We start from the raw sequence: 19750 nt of genomic DNA on the forward strand, positions 1-19750 counted from the left end.
TTACTGCCGATGCAAGAAGACGTTTTATGTGCACGAAATGTGCGTTTAAAATTGTGAGTCCTGCTTTGTTGTGCCCTTGCGTGGGAGGTCCCATGCAAACGAGGGCAATAAGCGGTCGCTCCACGATGCAGAGAGGTGCGCTGGCCCTAACCCAGGTTTCCCATGCACTGGAAAGTTTACTCCTGGTCAGAGATGGAGTAAAGTTTCCAGCGCTGATCCTGTCGCCCTGTCCCATTGCGCACGATCCACTTCTGCCGGGTGATAAAACCCAGAGCAGCTTCAGAGCGGGAGTGACCAATCAGAAGAGAGTCATGAGGTCAGCATTTGTTGGGGTTTTTTTTGTTCATGATCAGTTAACTGTCGTCCGTTCTTAAAAAGGGACAGCACAATAGGTGCTGGCCTGAGTTAGTCTTTGGTCAGTTCTGGAGAAAAGGAATCAATGAGTTAAAGGCTCATGGATACTGAGTTGGCCTGATCTCAGCCTCCAAAGACTTTAAGGACTCCACAGGAGATTTTTATGGTCACTGATAATGGATTTTCAAGGGTTGAAAATGTCAGGTATGCCAGCAAAAAAAAAAAAGTTTCAATTTGCAAGAAGTTTAATTGTCCAGCTTTTGGCAATGGTCGCCTGGTTCAACTGCTGCCACCTCACTATCACCCTCACTACACCCCAGCGCTAATATGTGCAGTCACCTGTGCTGAATGAATATTTTCCAGTTTACACGCTTTTTTTCTAAACTCCTGATACATTAACATAGCTTTCGCTTGCTATATCTGGAGTTAAAAAAAAAAACTTTTACCTGTGCATTGAGAAACTATGCTCTGGATTTCAACACACAGATTATTGCATTGGTCTATTAATTTGGCACCTAGAATAACTTCGTTAGCAGAGCAATTAAGAAGCTAGCCTCAGTTCTGCTTGTAGATAATGAACACAACTCTCACTCGTGTAGCATCCCCATGAGAATTTCATGCTACTAAAAATCTCTTTTTGGCCGCTGCACACTCTGCTAACTTTGTTCCTGTTACAAGTATGTTCTGTGACATTTCTTTCCAACACATGCTACCAATAAAGAGGAACAGTCTAGGTTAAAGTACTGCCCAGTAGTTCAGAAGAAGTCTGGGGCTGTGGTCATGAAGTACCTCGGCCATAGATTCTGTAACCTTGGCCAATCACTTTAATTCCCTTCAGTGGAGGTAGGGTGTGTCAATCTGTTCCCAAAATGTTAATATAGACACAAGTGCCAGACAGTGATGCACATACAGATGATGCTTTCTGCATTTTGAGGTGTGGAAAGAAAAAATAAAGAGAGCGAGAGAGAGAGAGAATCCAACACTCGAAATATCTCCCACTGTAAGAGGGCACTTTCAACTCAGGGTGGGTTTTGGGGCTCTTCGTGTTCAGGACCCCTCTGGGTCCTCTTCCTGTAAGCCTTACACTTGAGCCTGAACCTTGCTCCTCATCAGAACCAGCAGTCAAGTTACGCAGGTAACATGCCAACGTGTGCCAGGCTCAGCCTTTGCAAAACTCAGGGTTATGTGCGTAAGTCTTGGCCCATGCCCCGCCCCTTTTCTGCCTCCTTACTCTTGGCATGCGCACAGGTATGTACGCGCATACTTCCCAGCTTCTTATCATTTGCGTTGCTCGCACAAAAACAGCCACAAACGTGCATATGTGGGTCGCTCTTACAATCTACCTGTAAAGGTTACAGTGACAGAGATCTCACTCTAAGTTTCTTTTGTAAAGGTAAAAGAGATTCTAGAATTTTGAATACAAATTTTAAGGCTCATACAGGACCCGATTCACTAAACTTTTCTCCCATTCTGTCTGTGGGAAAGCAATTTTATGAATCATGCCCTTTATTAACAACCTCTGTAACTGGGAGAAGAAAACCAGCAGGAAACCTCTGAATCAGCACCAGTTCACCTATCACTAGAGCGGGTTTAATATAAGTGCAGAATTCAAACACTTGGTTTTCAGGTGTGTGCTCAAAGCGGTGATATTCTAAGGGCAAGATTCATTTCTTGGGTAAACGTCATAGCAACTGCAGAACAAAAGTGAGCTTTTGGAGAGGGCATTTATAAAGGGACTTTGTCACCTGTCCCTTTGCAGTTCCCTCACTGACGGGAACCCAGGACCACTGCTACTATCTGAGCACTTCTAACCCCCAGAGCTACTCAATAAGAAATCAGCTATGTCTCAGCATCACACTCGTCGAGTAAACCTGTGCTAAGCCACAGGGCTTTAAGCTCAGCTTCACTAGAAAGCTTCAAGCAGCAAAATATTTACAACATGCCACAGCAACAATTCCATTGGGGACAACCTGAAGAATTAAACCAGTTTCTAGGGAGAGTAATCCTCATTCCCTCCCTAATTTATAATGCTCAGATTAGTGAGAACCAAGGCTCACACCGAACAGATTTATTTCTCAAGAGGCTGGCATGGCTTTTTCTACCGGCACACAAACTACAGCAAGATCGAATTGTGTGTGTATCTCTTTATCCCCTGTGGCTCATAACCTTAAGGAGTCCATCTGAAAGCATTGGGAGATGTTAAAATTACATAAAGTTTTAAATCGCCTCCGATTTTTACATATAGAAGAGGTTGCTCCCTGAGTGAGATGATAGTATAGTTCTTTATATTTGAGAGTGTGAAACTGGAGAAGGAACATGTACATGACCAATAGGACATTATCCCTTTGGATGTTACTCTTTAAGTGGAGATGTTGCACAGTCACCTAGGAAACCTGCTGTATTTTTTAATTTTTTAGTAGATGTTCCAGCACAGATTTTACATATTTGATTTTGTATCTATGTGGTCTTTATTATTATAATCAGTAAAATGAAAAGAACCCTTCAAGGGCATAACATCAAGCACCATGGCCATCTTAAGCACAAGAGAGATGAGTCACTTGTATTGAAAATGGACATTCCTCGGAGCAGTTGTGGTTCACTGTTATAGATCGTGTTTTTAAACTCTTTTGTTGGGGTTGTTATGACCAGTCCTTGGTCTGCAGTGAACAGTACTGGATTTACACAGAGCAAATCATTGCCCTGCATGGTCTAACCAATGAAACTAAGGGGTTTATATCATTTAATGACTGGACTCAAGGAAAGGAAATTAGCAAGTAAGATTCAATTTCTCTTTTCTCTTCATCCAGACAGACCAATCCAGACAGATGTGATGTACCCAAGCTACCTTTCCTACTGGGTGAGAAGTGCCAGCCCTGCTCTAAAACTGCTTTAGCCAAAAGCTGGATCCTCCTGGGCTTGAACATCCAGCCTGTAATGCTTTGAAAAAGAATGCATTGAAGCCCATGTTGCTATCCTACAAATCACCACCAGCAAAACTAAATAGAGCTCATCCCAAGACAACCCTTGTGCCCCAGCAAAATTGACTTGAAGACCCAGCAATATACGTTGAGCCAATCGCTTTCTTAATCCAAAGGGCGATGGAAGCCTTCCATGCTACTTCACCCTTCTGAAAGCTTCTGGAAAAAAAAAAGATCTGACTTTCTAAATGGATCATTCACCTTCAGATACGCTTGTATATAGAATTGCATAATCAACATATGTATCTGTAGTTAACCATTTTATGGATTGTAAAGTCTATGTGGAGGAGGAGTGGTAGCAGAACCTTTTGTTACTATACATTGTTTATGAGCTAGAATACTCTGTTACTTATTAACCATGTGTTGTAACAATATACGAAGACATTTCACTGTGCTAGATTTATTGTTAAATGTTAAATGTTTGTATTGTAACACATTATTGATACATTGTATCTCACACCTCACTCATTAAGTGACAATTATTTTAGATAGTTATTTTATTGGTAAAAAAAAAAATGATGTGATTCAGAATTGTGTTTTTTATTTATGCTCATTTATTTTATTTCATTATGTGGAATGTATTAATAAAGTAATCTTTTAATGTTTGCAATATTGCCTATGTACTCAATACATCAGTGCTTTTTCTTCCCTTACCAGGAGATTTTTTTTGTATACTTAGGGTCAGAGTTTTAAACATATGCGTGCGCATGCAAGGGGGAGTAGAATTTTGCAAGTTTCGCACGGCGACGCTTCATGATCTTCCCCCTACCCTAACCTCCCTTCCCCTCTCCTCCCCTCCCCTTTTCCCTATCTTATCTACCTTTGTTTTTGTTACCTGTTGTTCCTCCAAAGGAGCAGTAGCAAGTAGCACGCCCCCTCTCCACCCCAGGACCGCCCCCTTTTCTTTGGCCTGGCTCTTGTACACATAATGAGGGTTACACCTGCGGCCGGGCACCTTCTAAAATGCGCACAGCGTGCACAAGACCCAGCCACGCGCTTAACCCCCATTTTTTACACGTGCCAGCCATTTAAAATTGGGCTGTTAGTGAGCACTTTATACTCATATTTACATTGTCTAAATTCTATTAGTTACTATATATATCATCACATATTCTATATATTTTTATTTCTGTAACATGTCACATGAATAGAAAAGAAATTAAACAATAATAAGTCAGCTTTCAACAGTTCCAGAAATCTTTGCAGGATTACTATCAGATAATTATTTGATAGTTTATGTTCAACCCTCTGTAACCTTTGTTATTTTATACCGTCTCAGTTTCTTCCACTATGAATTGATACTTTGTGTTTTATTTTCCTTTCAGTATGGACTGAGAATTCACTTGTAAGTAAAGTGTTCCCTCTTTATTTGTTTATTTATAGTTTTGCTTGTGTTCTCTTTTTCCTTTACTATCCTTTGTTTCACGTTCCTTTTACCTTTGTTTTCTCTTTCTCGGTGTCTTTTCTAAGCTCAGGCCTGGCTTTGTACTGTGTGTATATACTTATCTGTTGCTCTTCTTATCTTCTCTCTCCTTTCTTTGCAGGAGCTCCAGATCTAACAGACCTCATCGTCTTCTTCATATCTTCTTGTTTAACCTACTCTTAAAATAAACAAAAGAAACTACCTCCCTGTCACCATTTCTGGTCCTTCCACAATCTAAATCAGTAGAGTTACCTCAATGTTTGTGTCTCGCTGTCTTAATTGGTACTGAATTACCTCCAACTAAATAATAATAATAATTAATTCAGCCCTATATTTCTCCGAGAAAGAATAGTTTACTGTATTATTCAGTCTCCCTTTCTCTCTTAAAATTGTGATCTGGGCACACCAGCTTCAAATGTGTTTTCCCTTCTTTCTGTTCATAGTTGTAACAGTGTTCTTCTCTGGCCACAGTAATTCTCTCCATCAGTGTTTTGTCACAATGCGTCTCCACTTGTTATGGGCATGGGTATGGGTGTGGGTGTGGGTATCCTTCCTACTCTCAAGTTAAAAGTTGCTTTGTTGCCCTAAGTATTATTTTTATTCGGCAACCTCGTCAAATGCTCTGGAATTAAATCTAATAGAAGTTCTTGTAAATATCTTTCTTGGCAATATCTGGGCCAAATCTCTGAGCTTTCTCCACGTGCAATATCGCACAAATCACTCCCTCACTCTTGAAGCCCTATCCCATATGCTGCTCTATCATATGCGGTGCAGCAGTAGATTAAGTATTACATCTATTCTGTCTTTTTCCTTATCTTGACGAGAACCACTCGTCAAGATAAGGAAATAGTAATACTCACATTCACTCTCTAGATATGCTATAACTGGTTTTTCTCTTTCAAGGCCTAAGCCTTCATACTATGTCAGGCTTCACCCTCTGTTCTATAACTGCCAGCTGCTTTCATGGGCTGTGATTTCCCTGCTCGCGGTGATGTCATCATAGAAAATATGACATGGGGGCTACCTGGCAGACACATTAAGGGCCTCATTTTCTAAAGTATGGCAGGCCTGCGATACTTTAGGTAATGAGGGGCAGGGGGCAGAAAGGGGGGGCGGTCCTGCGCTAGCCGGCAGCGATCGCACCGCCACAGTGCGATTGCTGCCGGTTTCACACTCAATAGCGCCACCATAGGAGGTGTAGCTATTGGGCACGAAATAGGACGCGAAAAGGCCCTTACCTTTTCGTCTTCGCGGAGTCGGCCCCGGTGACACCCAGACTCCTCCTCTTCTGGGGCCGACTCCGCCCCCATCTTGGTATCGCATGCGATAAGGGACTTTTCGCGTGCGATCCATCTGGTAAATGACCCCCTAAATGTTCCCTGTTGGATCTTCTTTCTATCTGCTTTTAACACTATTAAGTCCAGGGAACTTTTTCATACCTTTAAAATCTTTTTTTTAAATGTTTCATTCATGTGCTGGGACCCTGCCCTGCAACTCAGGTTTGTAATTCTGTGCCTGCCCCACCACTGGTATTTATTTTATTTATTTATTTATAGCTTTTCTATACCGACTTTCCAATAACAGAATTACTGATCAATTCGGTTTACATTTTAAACTTTAACAGTGACAGGTAATTGTCTTACAATGAACAGGAATAAATAACTGTTAATAATAACTGTTAAAAATAACTGTTAAATAATCTGGTATGAGGTATCCAGAGAAGCCTTCGCTATACATCCAGTGTTGCACCTTCGTTCTCCCTTCCCATTGCCATGGCGGTCTTTATTTTTAGTGATGCCCAGAGGTGGACCAACTAAATTAGGGGTGGACAACGGGTGCTACCATCATGTTAAAGATTCTAATCACCCACTTCAACGATGCCCTAAAAATGATCCTATGTGCTCCAAAACAGTTTCCCCTATTTATTCAGGTTCATTGCTGCTGCCGTCAGTCCTTAAATGACCTCTCCGTTCCTCCTATCAGCAACCACGTTTACTCTTTTAAAACTACCACTTTTTTAATTTATACAACACCTGCGTATGAAGCCTCAGATCTTCTCTTGATGGTCTCAGCTTGACTTTCATGGGTTTTTAGGGGGTTTTATCCCTTAAACATGTCAGGGCTCTAACGGGGTAAATTACTCTTTTTAAATGACTTGTAGGGGCTTAGAAGTGGTGTTGGACAGGTGGCCAGGCCTAACCACCACCTTTGTTTTGTTTTAACTTAGCTTTGTTTCTTTTATCTTTAATAAAAAATGATAGCCCCCCCCCCTCCCCCCAGGCACCACGGGGTCCCGCTCATCAGTGATATCAGCGAGGAGCGCAGTCTCACTTAGCCTGCCATGTCCCAAGGCCCTCTGATGCCGTTTGCAGTATTTTTACATCAACCTGCAGCAGCGCTAGCTTATGGCACTCACCACCTGCAGTTGGTAAGCGGCACACATGCCTCTTGCCCGATCTGGTTAGTGGGACGTCCTGCACAGAATAGCAGAGCTCAGCCACCCGTTGGGCCCCTCTTCTCATCGTGGTCCACTGGCTCTGCTTCAGCACAGTTCCTTCAACCCCACAGGCTTGCCGAATCTCCTCTAAGTCTCCCTCAGCAACTCCATCAGGCACAGTATCACTGGGGCAGCTCAACACTGCTTTCCTTGCAGGCCTCTCCTCTCATTGTTGCTCCAGCGCCACTCTGCCAATGCGGCTTCTCTTGCACAGGGCCCTCCCTTGCATGGCTGGCTGAAATGGCCAGACGCCGCCTCCATCTCTGCTCTTCCACCTTGGCTCAATGCAGTCTTTAGCTGTCTGGCCTCCTCTCTCTGTCTGCATTCGACCCGCCATCACGATCTTCCACTGTGCATGAATTGTAGAAGAAACGCCAGTGACCTTACACAAGGATGTGCATCACTGAACTTGAGGCCTACTGCTATGTGCATAGACTGAACCAAAGAGTGCAGGCCTAAGCAACACAAACATGGAGTCTGCAGCCACATGATGATTTTAGCAACTTCATATGAGACTGTGATTCATACAGAGGAAAAGAAACTGTGATTGTTTCTCCATATCAGAGAGTTGTCATCACCTTCGAAATGAGAAGAGAACCTTGGACAAGAACTGAAACATGTCCTTGGTTAAAACTTTGTATTTAACTATGAAATGGGTATTGTTTTAGCTCCTGCTTTTCTAACAGACTCTCTGAACGTCATTAACCCAAGGGAATATTCCTGTGCATCGGGATTCAGACATCATTTGCATCCCACAATCCTATGTCGATAGGCAATGGCAACATCCAATCCAGAACAACGTTGGAGCCTATGGAACTGAATATTCAATTAGGTTGGACTTGGAGAAAAAGAACTCTGAGTTATCCAGATGGCAGCGTTTTCTCACAGATTACTGAAAAAGCTTGGCTTGAAGAGCTTTGCTGACAGAACTGTGACTTATAAATTAAGACTGAATTTCAGACTCTTTACCTGCTCCAAGTAGCAGAAGTCTTGCCAACTATTCTCTTGAAAGACTTTGGCAAGCTAGTAAATCTTTACCCTGCTCCTGCTGACAAATCTCACAGAGACATCCGTGAGACCTTTGGGTTCTATCTGTCATCCAGCATAAGGGGCTTTGCTGGATTTTCCCCATGGATGCTACAGAGACAGTTTCCTTTACTTTTGCAGGAGGGTGCCCTGGACTAGTTTTAAGGGTGAGAATACTGGCTTAATTACCTTTTAGCTGGGTTATTTAGATTCGCATTGTATAAATACTAAGTGCAAAGTTGGACTCAGAGATAATGCTTATAATTTCTGATTATCTTTAACTGCATGGCTTTGTGCTGTGAAACTGTAACAATTAAACCAAAAACAACAAAGATAAGAAATAAATGTTTCATATTAAACTGTTTTTAATTATGCTGCTAAATAAACTAATTGACTAATACTACTGAATTCGTATTATAAGTTTATTGGTTAAATCTAATAATCTACTGATTTAATACCAGATACTCCTACAGGACCCCAGTTGCCTCAATCGCAGCTCTCCTCCCCAAATCTCCCCTACTGCTGCAGGCAGGCTGTCCCTCACCCTGCAGCTGCTCCAGGTCTCATTATTGGCCCTGTGGCCCTATGCACTGGTGCTGCCTCCTCTCTTCTAGCTTATCAGGCCTCTTCAGCACCACCATTCACAGCTGGCACTTTATCAGGAGAGTTGACAGCTGCACTTTATCGCAGCTCCCTCTTAATGCTGCATCTAGCCACCGCTCGGGTCTCTCCTTCACTCTACTGGATTGCCCCAGACTGCATCTTCTACGGCTTGTTCATTGCAGCCCTCTTGCTTGTGGCTCCCTGAGAGCGCTCTGGGCCCTCCTTCGAATCTTCAGCTGCTTGTACTCCATTGAGGTTGGCAGCTGCTCCAGGCCCTTCTCAGAAACCACGACCAGTCTTTTTTTTCCTCACTCTGTCACTTCAGTGCTGTTTCAGGTCTCACATCTCAGGTATTGGCATGAGTCCAACACCTACAGTAGTCTCTTTCCAGCTGGCAGCTCAGGAAATTTCTTTTTTTAAACTATGGATACTCCATTTACATTGGCACTCTTTAAAATTGCCTAACATTGACACCACTGTCACCTTCACTGAAGATAACACTCTTTTGGCACACCAAAAATTCTCCTCACTCTAACACAGAGCTTTCCAAACTTTTCATGTTGGTGACACACTTTTTAGACAAACATAATTTCGGGACACAGTAATTCAGTCTACTAGCAAACCAGAGGTTGTATGCAGTGTAACAAAGGAAAAAAGAAACATCACCCATCCTTATAAAACAAATCAAGAAATATAAAATCATCAGCAGTAAAACTGTACTAACAAAAAGAACATATTTCGAAACAGCTGATGAGTGGAATATCCAATAATTAAAAACTCATATAAAACATTTCCAGATACCAACAAAATATTTCAAAATAGCAGACACAAAGACCCAGTAATGAAAAATAATAAGGATACAAACATTTTTTTGCTCTGCATACCTGGGAACGTTTGATATCCAGGTGTCCTGAGATTGTTCTGAATTAGCAGGAGGAGGGGTGGTTTGCTTGGAACTTTCTCCTCTCTCAGTCACATACCAGCGCTCTCTCTCACACTGGCTCTCAATGACACACCTATACACACATGCTCTCAGTACTCACATATACACATGTTTTTTCTCTCTCACTTATATAGGCTCTTAATTACACATTTACACACATGCTGTCTATCTTTTCACGCTTACACACACACAGGCTTTCAATCACACACATACATGCTGTCTTTTTCTCTCACACACAGACTCTCATTCACATGCTTACAAACATGTCCTCTCTTTCTCTCATTTACACACAGGCTCTCAATCACATACTCACATGCTCCCTCACCTAAATCAGCTCTCAATCACACACAGACACACAGACACACATGGTCTCTCTCTCTCATTTAAACACAGGCTCTCAATCACATACTCACATGCTCCATCACCTAAACCAGCTCTCAATCACACACAGACACACATGATCTCTCTCTTACTTATACACACAGGCTCTTAATCATACATACACATGATTTCTCTCACACACAAAGGATCTCAATCATACACACATACTCTTTCACACAAACAGGTTTTCAATCACAAACTTACACATACAGGTTCCCAATGGTAAACTTACATTCATGCTCTCTCTCTCTAACAGGCAGGCTCTCAATCACAGACATACTCTCTTTCACATGTACAGGCTCTCAATCATTCACATACATGCAATCTCTCACTCTCTCATACACACACACAGGGCCCCGCGGCCCGGAAGAGGAAGTGGAGAGTATCGGGTGAGTGCGCGGCAAGAAGAGGCCACGCTAGTGCGCTCGGCATCGGCCCGAAGAAAAGAAGACTGCAGCGCGGCTCGGAGGAAAATGTTCAACCGCGGCCGATGGGACTCCGCCTCCGCAAGGGCTGAAAATGAAGAGGTTAGCGTTGGGAGGAGGCTGCTGCTGCCGCGAGTTCCCAGGGTGGGGATGGGGGAGAGAGAGAGTGAATGAACGAGCTCGCTCATTCACTCTCTCTCTCCCCCACCCCGGGAGCTCGCGGCAGCAGCAGCAGCCTCCTCCCAACGCTAACCTCTTCATTTTCAGCCCTCGCGGAGGCGGAGTCCCATCGGCCGCGGTTGAACATTTTCCTCCGAGCCGCGCTGCAGTCTTCTTTTCTTCGGGCCGATGCCGAGCGCACTAGCGTGGCCTCTTCTTGCCGCGCACTCACCCGATACTCTCCACTTCCTCTTCCGGGCCACGGGGGGGGGGGGGGGGGGGCGGGAAGAAGAGAGCACGCCGGTGCCGCGTTCCGCCCGGGCGGAGGAGGACCGGGGAGCAGCTGGGTCAGCGGAAAAGTGTGGCGATACTTGTCTGCGAGCCAGATGCAGCCCTCCAAAGAGCCATATCTGGCTCGGAGCCATGGGTTCCTGGTCCCTGCACTTGCCGGTGTGTCATGTGCACCGGGCTTGCGCGACACACCGGCACACCTCAGGCGACACAGTAAAGTGTCGCGACACACACTTTGGAAAGCTCTGCTCTAACATAAGCCAGAGAAGGGGAAGATTTCCAGGCCCATAAAAGAAAACACTATTCTACCAGAATAACCGTTCTTTACTATGTGAGATATCTTAAGGGCCAAGCCATAATACAAAATGGAGACAGATCCTTGAGAATCACTGGACCCTACAAAAACAGATCCCTGAATACAAAAGTTTCAGAAAAACCCTCCTTTATCAACATGTTTAGAGCCACGTACCCCAGGCACTTGGACAAAGTGGGGGCTACAACAATCACCAGCCTTCAATGCACCGCTACCTTTTGCAGCACCCAATCTAGCACAGGCCATGGAGGAAAGGCATACAGATCTCGTCTCAGCCACTGTTGACTGAGGGATTCGAAACCCACCAAATTCTCTGTGTAGCTTTCCTCCCCATCTGTCTACTGTCTGGGAGAAAGCCATAGATGATAGCTCCCACTCTCCTCAAGAAACCTGCTTGAATATCCTCAACCTTATGTGAGCTGTTGAAAGGGCCCTCATATGTCCTATCCACTTTAATCATATTCACCTCTCCAGCCACATAAGGACTCTTGCTATCTCTCTGGTGATTTACATATGCTGCTGCCATCACATTGTCTAAAAGAACTCAGAATGACTGACCCTGGAGAAGAGGCACAAATTCCTATAGAGTCCTTCTTATGGCACTTATTGCTATTATTGGATTACTTGAACTCTTAACCTCCTTGAGCCACCTGTCCCTAACATTGAGCTCCCCAGCCAAAATGATTGTCATCAGTTGTTACAATTATCCTCAGAGTCTCAAGATCTATGCCCACTTCCAGGTGGTCCGCTACAAGCTGCCAGTTCAGACTGGCCTTTATCTCCATAGATAGCAAAAGCCTCATGCAATACACCTGAGACTGGGGGTGTGGGGGACCATCTTGATAGTAAAGACCTTCATAAAGGCCTCATGTGAGCCCTCACATGGCACCAGATTCACTATCGACCCCAGGACTTGAAAGTAGTTCCATAATCTGGGTTTTTGAGCCACAATCAGCCTTCACACCTGACTCTAGAGCTTGTGCATGCATTCCACCATCATATGGTCTCAATTCCCTTCTGGTGTTGAATTGGGCTCCCAAGTACTCTAAAACTTTGGTGGGATCCAATTTGCTCTTGGAATAATTTACCACTCAACCCAATTCCTACAACTTGATTTCTCTGGTGGTAACACTTCAGCTCTCCGCTGCAGACTTTTTGCAGACCAGTCAATCACCAGATAGGGATGCACCAGAATTCCCTCTCAGTGCAGAGCTACTACTACCATCACCTTGGAGTAGGTTCTCAAGTCTATAAAAAGGAAGCACTCAAAATTGAAAATAACTCTACAGAACCACAAATCAGAAAAAAACACTGATATTCTTATGAAGAATGGCCTCTGTCAAATCCAAGGAAATCATGATCTCTCCATGTCTCACCACCAAAATGACCAATCTCAGTGTTTTCATCCAGAAATGAGAGCACTTCGGCATCATAGTGATTTGCTTCAAATTCAGAATGAACCAATTTTTGGGAATCACAAAATAAATGGAATATGTTCCTTATCCACACTGAAACACTGGGACATGTATCACCACTCCTAATCGCTGAAGACAGTTCAGAGTGTACGGTTCAGCAACCTTCTTCTGTTCAGAGAAAGAAGGGGACAACCTAAATGCATCTTAAACAGGGCAGGAAAATTCCAGTGCATATTAATTTCTCACAATATCCAGAACCTACTGGTCTGATGTAACCTTGACCCACCTCAGATAAAACTTTATCAAGTATCTAGTTTATTTGTGGGTACAGAAGATGAGACCACAAACCTTCATTGGGAACTATGAGCGCCCCTGGCCCCTCTCCTCCCCCCCGAGTTCTCGTTCCTGACACCTTGAAAGAGTTGCAGCTGAACAAAAGGACAGTTATGATGAATGGTCAAAACGTTTCTAAGCCAATAGCACCTAGCATCTTGGAATCAACTCCTAAGCAATTTAGACTCAGACAAGTCTTTAACCAGCTTGTCCAGTCCTCACCAGAGAAGCTTTCCCTTAAACGGTAGTTTTGCCAGATGTTCTTGACACCAAATCTGTCGTCCAGTTCCTTAACCACAGCAGTCGGCAAGCTACCACTATTGTTGCCATATTCCAAGATGAATCTCAAATAAAATCATAAGAGACATCTGCCAAAAAGGTAGTTCTTGGCTCCAGCTGAGTTACCTCCTCAGTCTAAACTCCAGAAGGCCCACAGGATCCTTCTTGGAGTTGCTGAATCCAACATAGGCCACAAAAGCCACTAGAGATTGCCATTTGGAGCACCAATGCAGAGGCCTCAAAGGCTTGTTTAAGTTAAGAATCAATCTTTAGATCCTGAATATCTTTGAGGACCATGCTTGCTACCACAGAAATAGTGGTCTTCTGTTTAACTGTACAAAACAAAGCATCCAACCAAGAGGCCCTTAGCTTCTCCTTTTCTTCTGCAAGAAGGGGATAAAGTTTTCCTGTTACTTTCCCCAGACCTTCATTCTGTCCCAAACAAAAGGCTTGATGCAAAAGCTGCAAAAACTCTGGGAAGAGAAGACACTGACATCGTGGACATACTAGCTGAACCAACTGGAATGTCCCCAGAAGATCTTGTACCTGAACAAACCTGTTTTTCTCCCTGGAGTATATGCTGCAGCACAGGAGACCCCATTTCAGCCTCCCCTAATGGATCACACTGAATTATGATGGCTACCATTCCCACTGCAGCAGACAACACCCCAGTGGGAACATCTTTTGAGGCTGGCTTCACTAAGGGAAGATCCACCTAAGCTGTAGGTCCTATCAATTAGCTCCTTCCCCTTCTTCCAAGTAACATCGGCACATGTTGCTGCTCCCAGTGCCAGCACATGTGAGACCTGAACATACCACAGAGACTACTGTGCTCAATCAGCCCAGACATGCTCCCCCCTCCCAAGGTACTCAGATTATGCCTGCCTCCCCCCTACTTCTCTGCAGCTGATCACAGCTACATTGCAACTGCCTGGCACTGTCCAAAACATTGCACTTGGCTTTTTTTTTTTGTTTTTTTTTTACTAATCTTCTCAGGAGGAGGGAGGGAGCAGCTCAAATAAGAAGAGAGCAAGGTGAGAGGAAGAAAGGGAAGGAGGGAGTATGTTGTAGAAGGCAGGGCCGAAGAAGCCCCCATCAGCCAGTGCCTAATTCAGGTGCACCTCAATGCTCCCTGAAAGCCTCCCCCTCCCCCCTTCCCAAAGTCAGCTCAGCTCAACCAGGGAGGATCAGCCCAACAGGCCTTTTATCCCAGGAACAGCCCCATCCTCTTTTGATTTCTCTTCAGTCAGCCTAAGCTCTCAGCATGAGCTAAGCATCTGCTAGAGACAGAGAATACAGGAATACTGGAAAGCTGAGGTCAGCACAGGAATCTATATGGGGTGATGTCTGCACACCAGCATTTCTGTCTCCATCTGCTGGTAGGGGAGCATAAAACCATGCATCTGACTAAAGAGGAAACATCATAGGACATCAGATTGATGATAAATGCAGTGAAAAACTGAAATCTTTGAAGATGTCATGTAGAGGCGCTATAAAAATATTTAACATTTTAAAACTTTGCTTTAGATGTTTAATAAATAGAAATTTGAACATTTAGTACATTTATGTACTGCTAGATTATTATTTACATTTATGGCCTTAAAAGGTGTGCATTAGCATATGGTGGGTTTAACATTGCTCTGGATTTTACTCTTGTTAAGTGTTAACTCTTGTAGACCAAAAAATGCATAATTTTATAGCCCCTTATACATGCTAAGGGGCTATAAAATTATGCTAAACTGGCAGGGGGCCAAAACTGGCTTCAAGTTTTAAAATGAGTTTGGGGGAGGAGTCAGATGTCGGTTTGACTCCCCAAAGCATCTCTGTTCAGTATACTTCTTCTTCTTAAGCTTCTTCCTCTTTTTTGCCTGAGATGCCTCCCAAGAGAAAGGGCAAGATACAAGCTTTACATAGAAACATGACAGTAGAAAAAGACCATATGAGGCATCCAGTCTGCCCATCAGTCTAATTAATTTAGCATTATAATTCTCATTACTTCCTTAGAGATCCCTGTATTTATCCCATACTTCCTTGAATTCAGATACTGTTTTTGTATTCACCACTTCCACTGGGAAGCTGTTCCACACATCCACCACGCAGTCTGTAAAGAAATATTTCTTAAGATTACTCCAGAGTCTACCCCTTTTTAAATCTCATCTCATGACTCCTTGTTTTCAAACTTCCTTTCCACTGAAAAAGGCTCAGCTCCTGTGCATGGAAACCTTTGAGATATTTGAATGTCTCTATCATATCTTCCCTATTTTGCCTTTCCTTTAGGGTATACATGTTTAGATCTTTAAGTCTATCCCCATATGGTTTAGCATGAAGACCCTGACCATTTTAGTAGCCACCCCTGGACTGACTCCATCCTGTTTATCCTTATGAAGGTGCGGTCTCCAGCACTGTACACAGTATTCCAAGCGAGGTCTCACCAGGGACCTATGCATGCTATAGCTTCAACTCCTCTGACTCACAGGAACATGGATCCGTTTTTGGAGAGGGGTCTGCGGTGTAAGGAGGAAGTTTCCATTGCCACATCGAGCAAAGAGGCGCTTGACCCGACTAGAGAGATTACTGTCACCCCTCCCAACTCTCTACTGCTGGTCTCATATCCCCAGCATGCAGGCTCTGGAACAAGCTTATCATGACTTGATGATGCCAAGGGATGAGCTGCGGGACCAGAGATGGTTATAGGAGGAACAGGAGCATCAGATGGTGTGTGGTGGTGGTGTTTCCCTGCCCTCTCCTAGAGGCACACTTATCCAGTCAGGTTTTCAGGATTGCTACAATGAATATGCATTAGATAGATTTGCGTATATTGAAACCCAGTGTATACAAATCTATATCATGCATATTCATTATGGCTATCCTGGAAACCTGAGTGGTTAGGTGCGCCCCCAGGAGAGAGTTGGAAAAACCTCCTCGAGGGAACTTAATAAAAAAAACAAAAAACAGTATGGCGATAAATGATGAAATCAAAGAAGTCAAAACTGTTAATGTTTCCTTGATTCAGGATAAGACTAGCTCACAAGCGATTGGAGCAATGGGAAAACCTGGTCAGACAACTGAATCTTCATTTTGTAATTTTTCCTAGGGTGGCTCAGGTTTTTCCAATGGAAACTCTTAAGATGCATTTCATTCAGATTCTTGCTATTCTGGCTGAGGCTGTTCTACCATTAAAAAAGTACATTATTTGTCTTTTAAGAAACAAGTACAGAATGCTACTGCCTATACATTGGGGGTTACCCAGAACTCAATGGAAATTCTTGGGAAGCACTGAATCTGAAGAACCCAACAGAGCTACATTACTTGCATTTTTTTTTGTGTTCAAACAAGTCTTGGACCTGGATTTTCAAACAGATTTTTAAAACATTTGAGAGGAATTTATGGGTCAGTGTATTTGGGTATTTCTCGATGTAATAGTGTGTACTGAGGAAAAGAGGAGATTATTTTTAGTTGTGCGCCAAAAGACTCTCCCTGTAAATGCTTAGTTATTGATGCACAGGTCAATTATGTTCTCTTCATGCCAGAGCAACTAAAAGCCTTTTTAGATCAGAAAATCTTGTGTGGGCCAACAGGGGACTATAATAGATTTGGGATTGGTAGAGTGTAATGTGTCGGTTTCTGAATCTTCTGCTACTGCCAAAACCTTTTTTTTTTTTTCATGTGATCGGGTGTTCTCTCTTGCCAGCCATTTCTTTGTTTCTCCTCCCTCCTATTTTAAGATTGAGGACTAAAGGTTGAGATTTCTTTTTTCATTTCCTTAAGGCTTTTATGTACGTTTGTTATTATTCTGAAACTTCAATTCTGCTGTTAAACAAGGTACTCTTGTGATAACATGGTAAAAATGGTATAAATAAAATGTTTTTAAAAAAATGAGTTTGAGAATACTCACCTTGTATCATCACGGCTCATTTCAGATGTTGTGGGTAACCAACATAGCTGCAACTTTAAATGTCCAATAGCATTCCAAAAATACAGGCACCAGTGGCAAGCAAAAACCAGCAGGTGGTGACAAGGTAGGACGCAGCTCCCACTGCTGCAGAGGACTCTTTCCCCTACTGCAGTAGGTCTAACAGCAGCCTGGATCAAGGCCTTTAGGGGATAGGAGAGGGTGTGCACACTGGCAGATGGGAGCTTTCTAACTATCACAGTTAAAGTTTTAGGTGCATTGCTGATATGCAATTTTGTTGCCTACTTTATGCATATACTTCATATATAACTGTTTTCCCACTAAACACTTATAGCACAAAAACTGGACATGCAAATTAAAAGGAACGTGGCTTTCTATCCGAAGACATCGGCTATTTCATTCCGAGTACCTGGGCATCACCAGAAAACTGGTACATGCAGCAGAGCAGGGGGAAGATGGTATACATTCTCATTGTATATTAAACTGGTACATGCAGCAGAGAGGGGGAAGATGGTATACATTCTCACTGTATATTAAACTGGCACATGCAGCAGAGCAGGGGGAAGATGGTATACATTCTCACTGTATATTAAACTGGCACATGCAGCAGAGCAGGGGGAAGATGGTATACATTCTCATTGTATATTAAACTGGTACATGCAGCAGAGAGGGGGAAGATGGTATACATTCTCAGTGTATATTAAACTGGCACATGCAGCAGAGCAGGGGGAAGATGGTATACATTCTCAGTGTATATTAAACTGGCACATGCAGCAGAGCAGGGGGAAGATGGTATACATTCTCACTGTATATTAAACTGGCACATGCAGCAGAGCAGGGGGAAGAGGGTATACATTCTCATTGTATATTAAACTGGTACATGCAGCAGAGCAGGGGGAAGAGGGTATACATTCTCAGTGTATATTAAACTGGCACATGCAGCAGAGCAGGGGGAAGATGGTATACATTCTCAGTGTATATTAAACTGGCACATGCAGCAGAGCAGGGGGAAGAGGGTATACATTCTCATTGTATATTAAACTGGTACATGCAGCAGAGCAGGGGGAAGAGGGTATACATTCTCACTGTATATTAAACTGGCACATGCAGCAGAGCAGGGGGAAGATGGTATACATGCTCACTGTTTATTAAACTGGCACATGCAGCAGAGCAGGGGGAAGATGGTATACATTCTCACTGTATATTAAACTGGTACATGCAGCAGAGCAGGGGGAAGATGGTATACATTCTCAGTGTATATTAAACTGGTACATGCAGCAGAGCAGGGGGAAGATGGTATACATTCTCCTTGTATATTAAAAAACCTTTTAAGCAGAACAGACAAGGCCTTTACTTTGCTGTTATAACCATTATCCAAAATGGTTATAGCAGCACATTTTTTGTAAAGAGAGGCAAGCAATCTGCTACCCATTGATCATGTGAATACTGGAAAGTCACCAAAAGAAATTACAATTGATCTAGTGTATAAAGTTTAGGTCAGTGGTTCCCAAGCCTATGCTAGGTACCCCTTACCCAGTGTGGTTTTCAGGATAATCACAATGAATATGCGTGAGGCGTAATTGCATATGCTCTTCCACTAATTGCAATTATCTCTCATGCATATTCACTGTGGAAGTCCTGAAAACCTGACTGGCTTGGAGGTCCTCAGGGCAGTTTTGGGAACTACTGGTTTAGATATTTATTTTAATGTTCTATCACATTCCTGTCAGGCTAACATATTTTACAGTGGAAAACAGAATTCTGGTAAATAAAACAGTGGCTCCACTCTATCCCTTGCATAAAAACACAGTAGCATCAACGCTATACTTTTTAACCAAGGCTTGCAAGGGAGAAAGCTTTGCATTTTAAATCTGCATGGCTCCCCTCTCCCACAACATCCGATTATTTTCAGCCTGACAAGTGAAATAAAATGAACAGAGGGGTCACAGATCTCTTTCCTGTGTGTCTAATACTTTCTTGATGCGTGGTCGCTATTTGGATCCAGATTTGAATGATGTGACTCCATATTTTACAAAATTCACTATTAAAAAAAAAAGTATTTATTTGCACATTCCAGTGTCCAAAATGTTTCTCTCTCTTAACTAAATATTTTTGAACTGCAAAGCTTCACCATCTTGATGCTTAACGCCTTCTTCTCCTCTTCGGGTGTGGAGACACTGATGATAAAATAATGAAAGATGTGATTTAGTATTTTAGGTACAGAATGTCTGGTAATAAAAAACACAAGGTTTATTGCCTACGGAGAATCAGTTACCGTGGATCAAAGGTTTAGCTGGGAATTACACTGTAGATCAGCATTTCTCAACATTTTAACCAGTTATATCCCAAAACCTTTTAAGAAGTTGTCCTCTAAATAGGACATTAGGACATAATGGGTTAAATAGCAAGTGCCCCCA

General features: G+C 43.1%; 1 protein-coding gene across 3 annotated transcripts in view; it reads right to left on the bottom strand.

Moving 5' to 3' along the window:
- Nucleotides 1-18457: 18457 nt before the first annotated feature.
- The window catches only part of SNAPC1 (small nuclear RNA activating complex polypeptide 1), a 40374-nt gene continuing 39081 nt past the window's right edge, over nucleotides 18458-19750 (bottom strand). For all 3 annotated transcript variants that reach the window (XM_029598151.1, XM_029598153.1, XM_029598152.1), the window contains exon 11: nucleotides 18458-19510. In XM_029598151.1, the coding sequence (XP_029454011.1) occupies nucleotides 19476-19510 (35 nt within the window). In that variant the 3' untranslated portion in view covers nucleotides 18458-19475. The remainder of the gene's footprint in view (nucleotides 19511-19750) is intronic.

The sequence above is a fragment of the Rhinatrema bivittatum genome, chromosome 4, assembly GCF_901001135.1.
Source record: "Rhinatrema bivittatum chromosome 4, aRhiBiv1.1, whole genome shotgun sequence".
NCBI lineage: Eukaryota > Metazoa > Chordata > Amphibia > Gymnophiona > Rhinatrematidae > Rhinatrema > Rhinatrema bivittatum.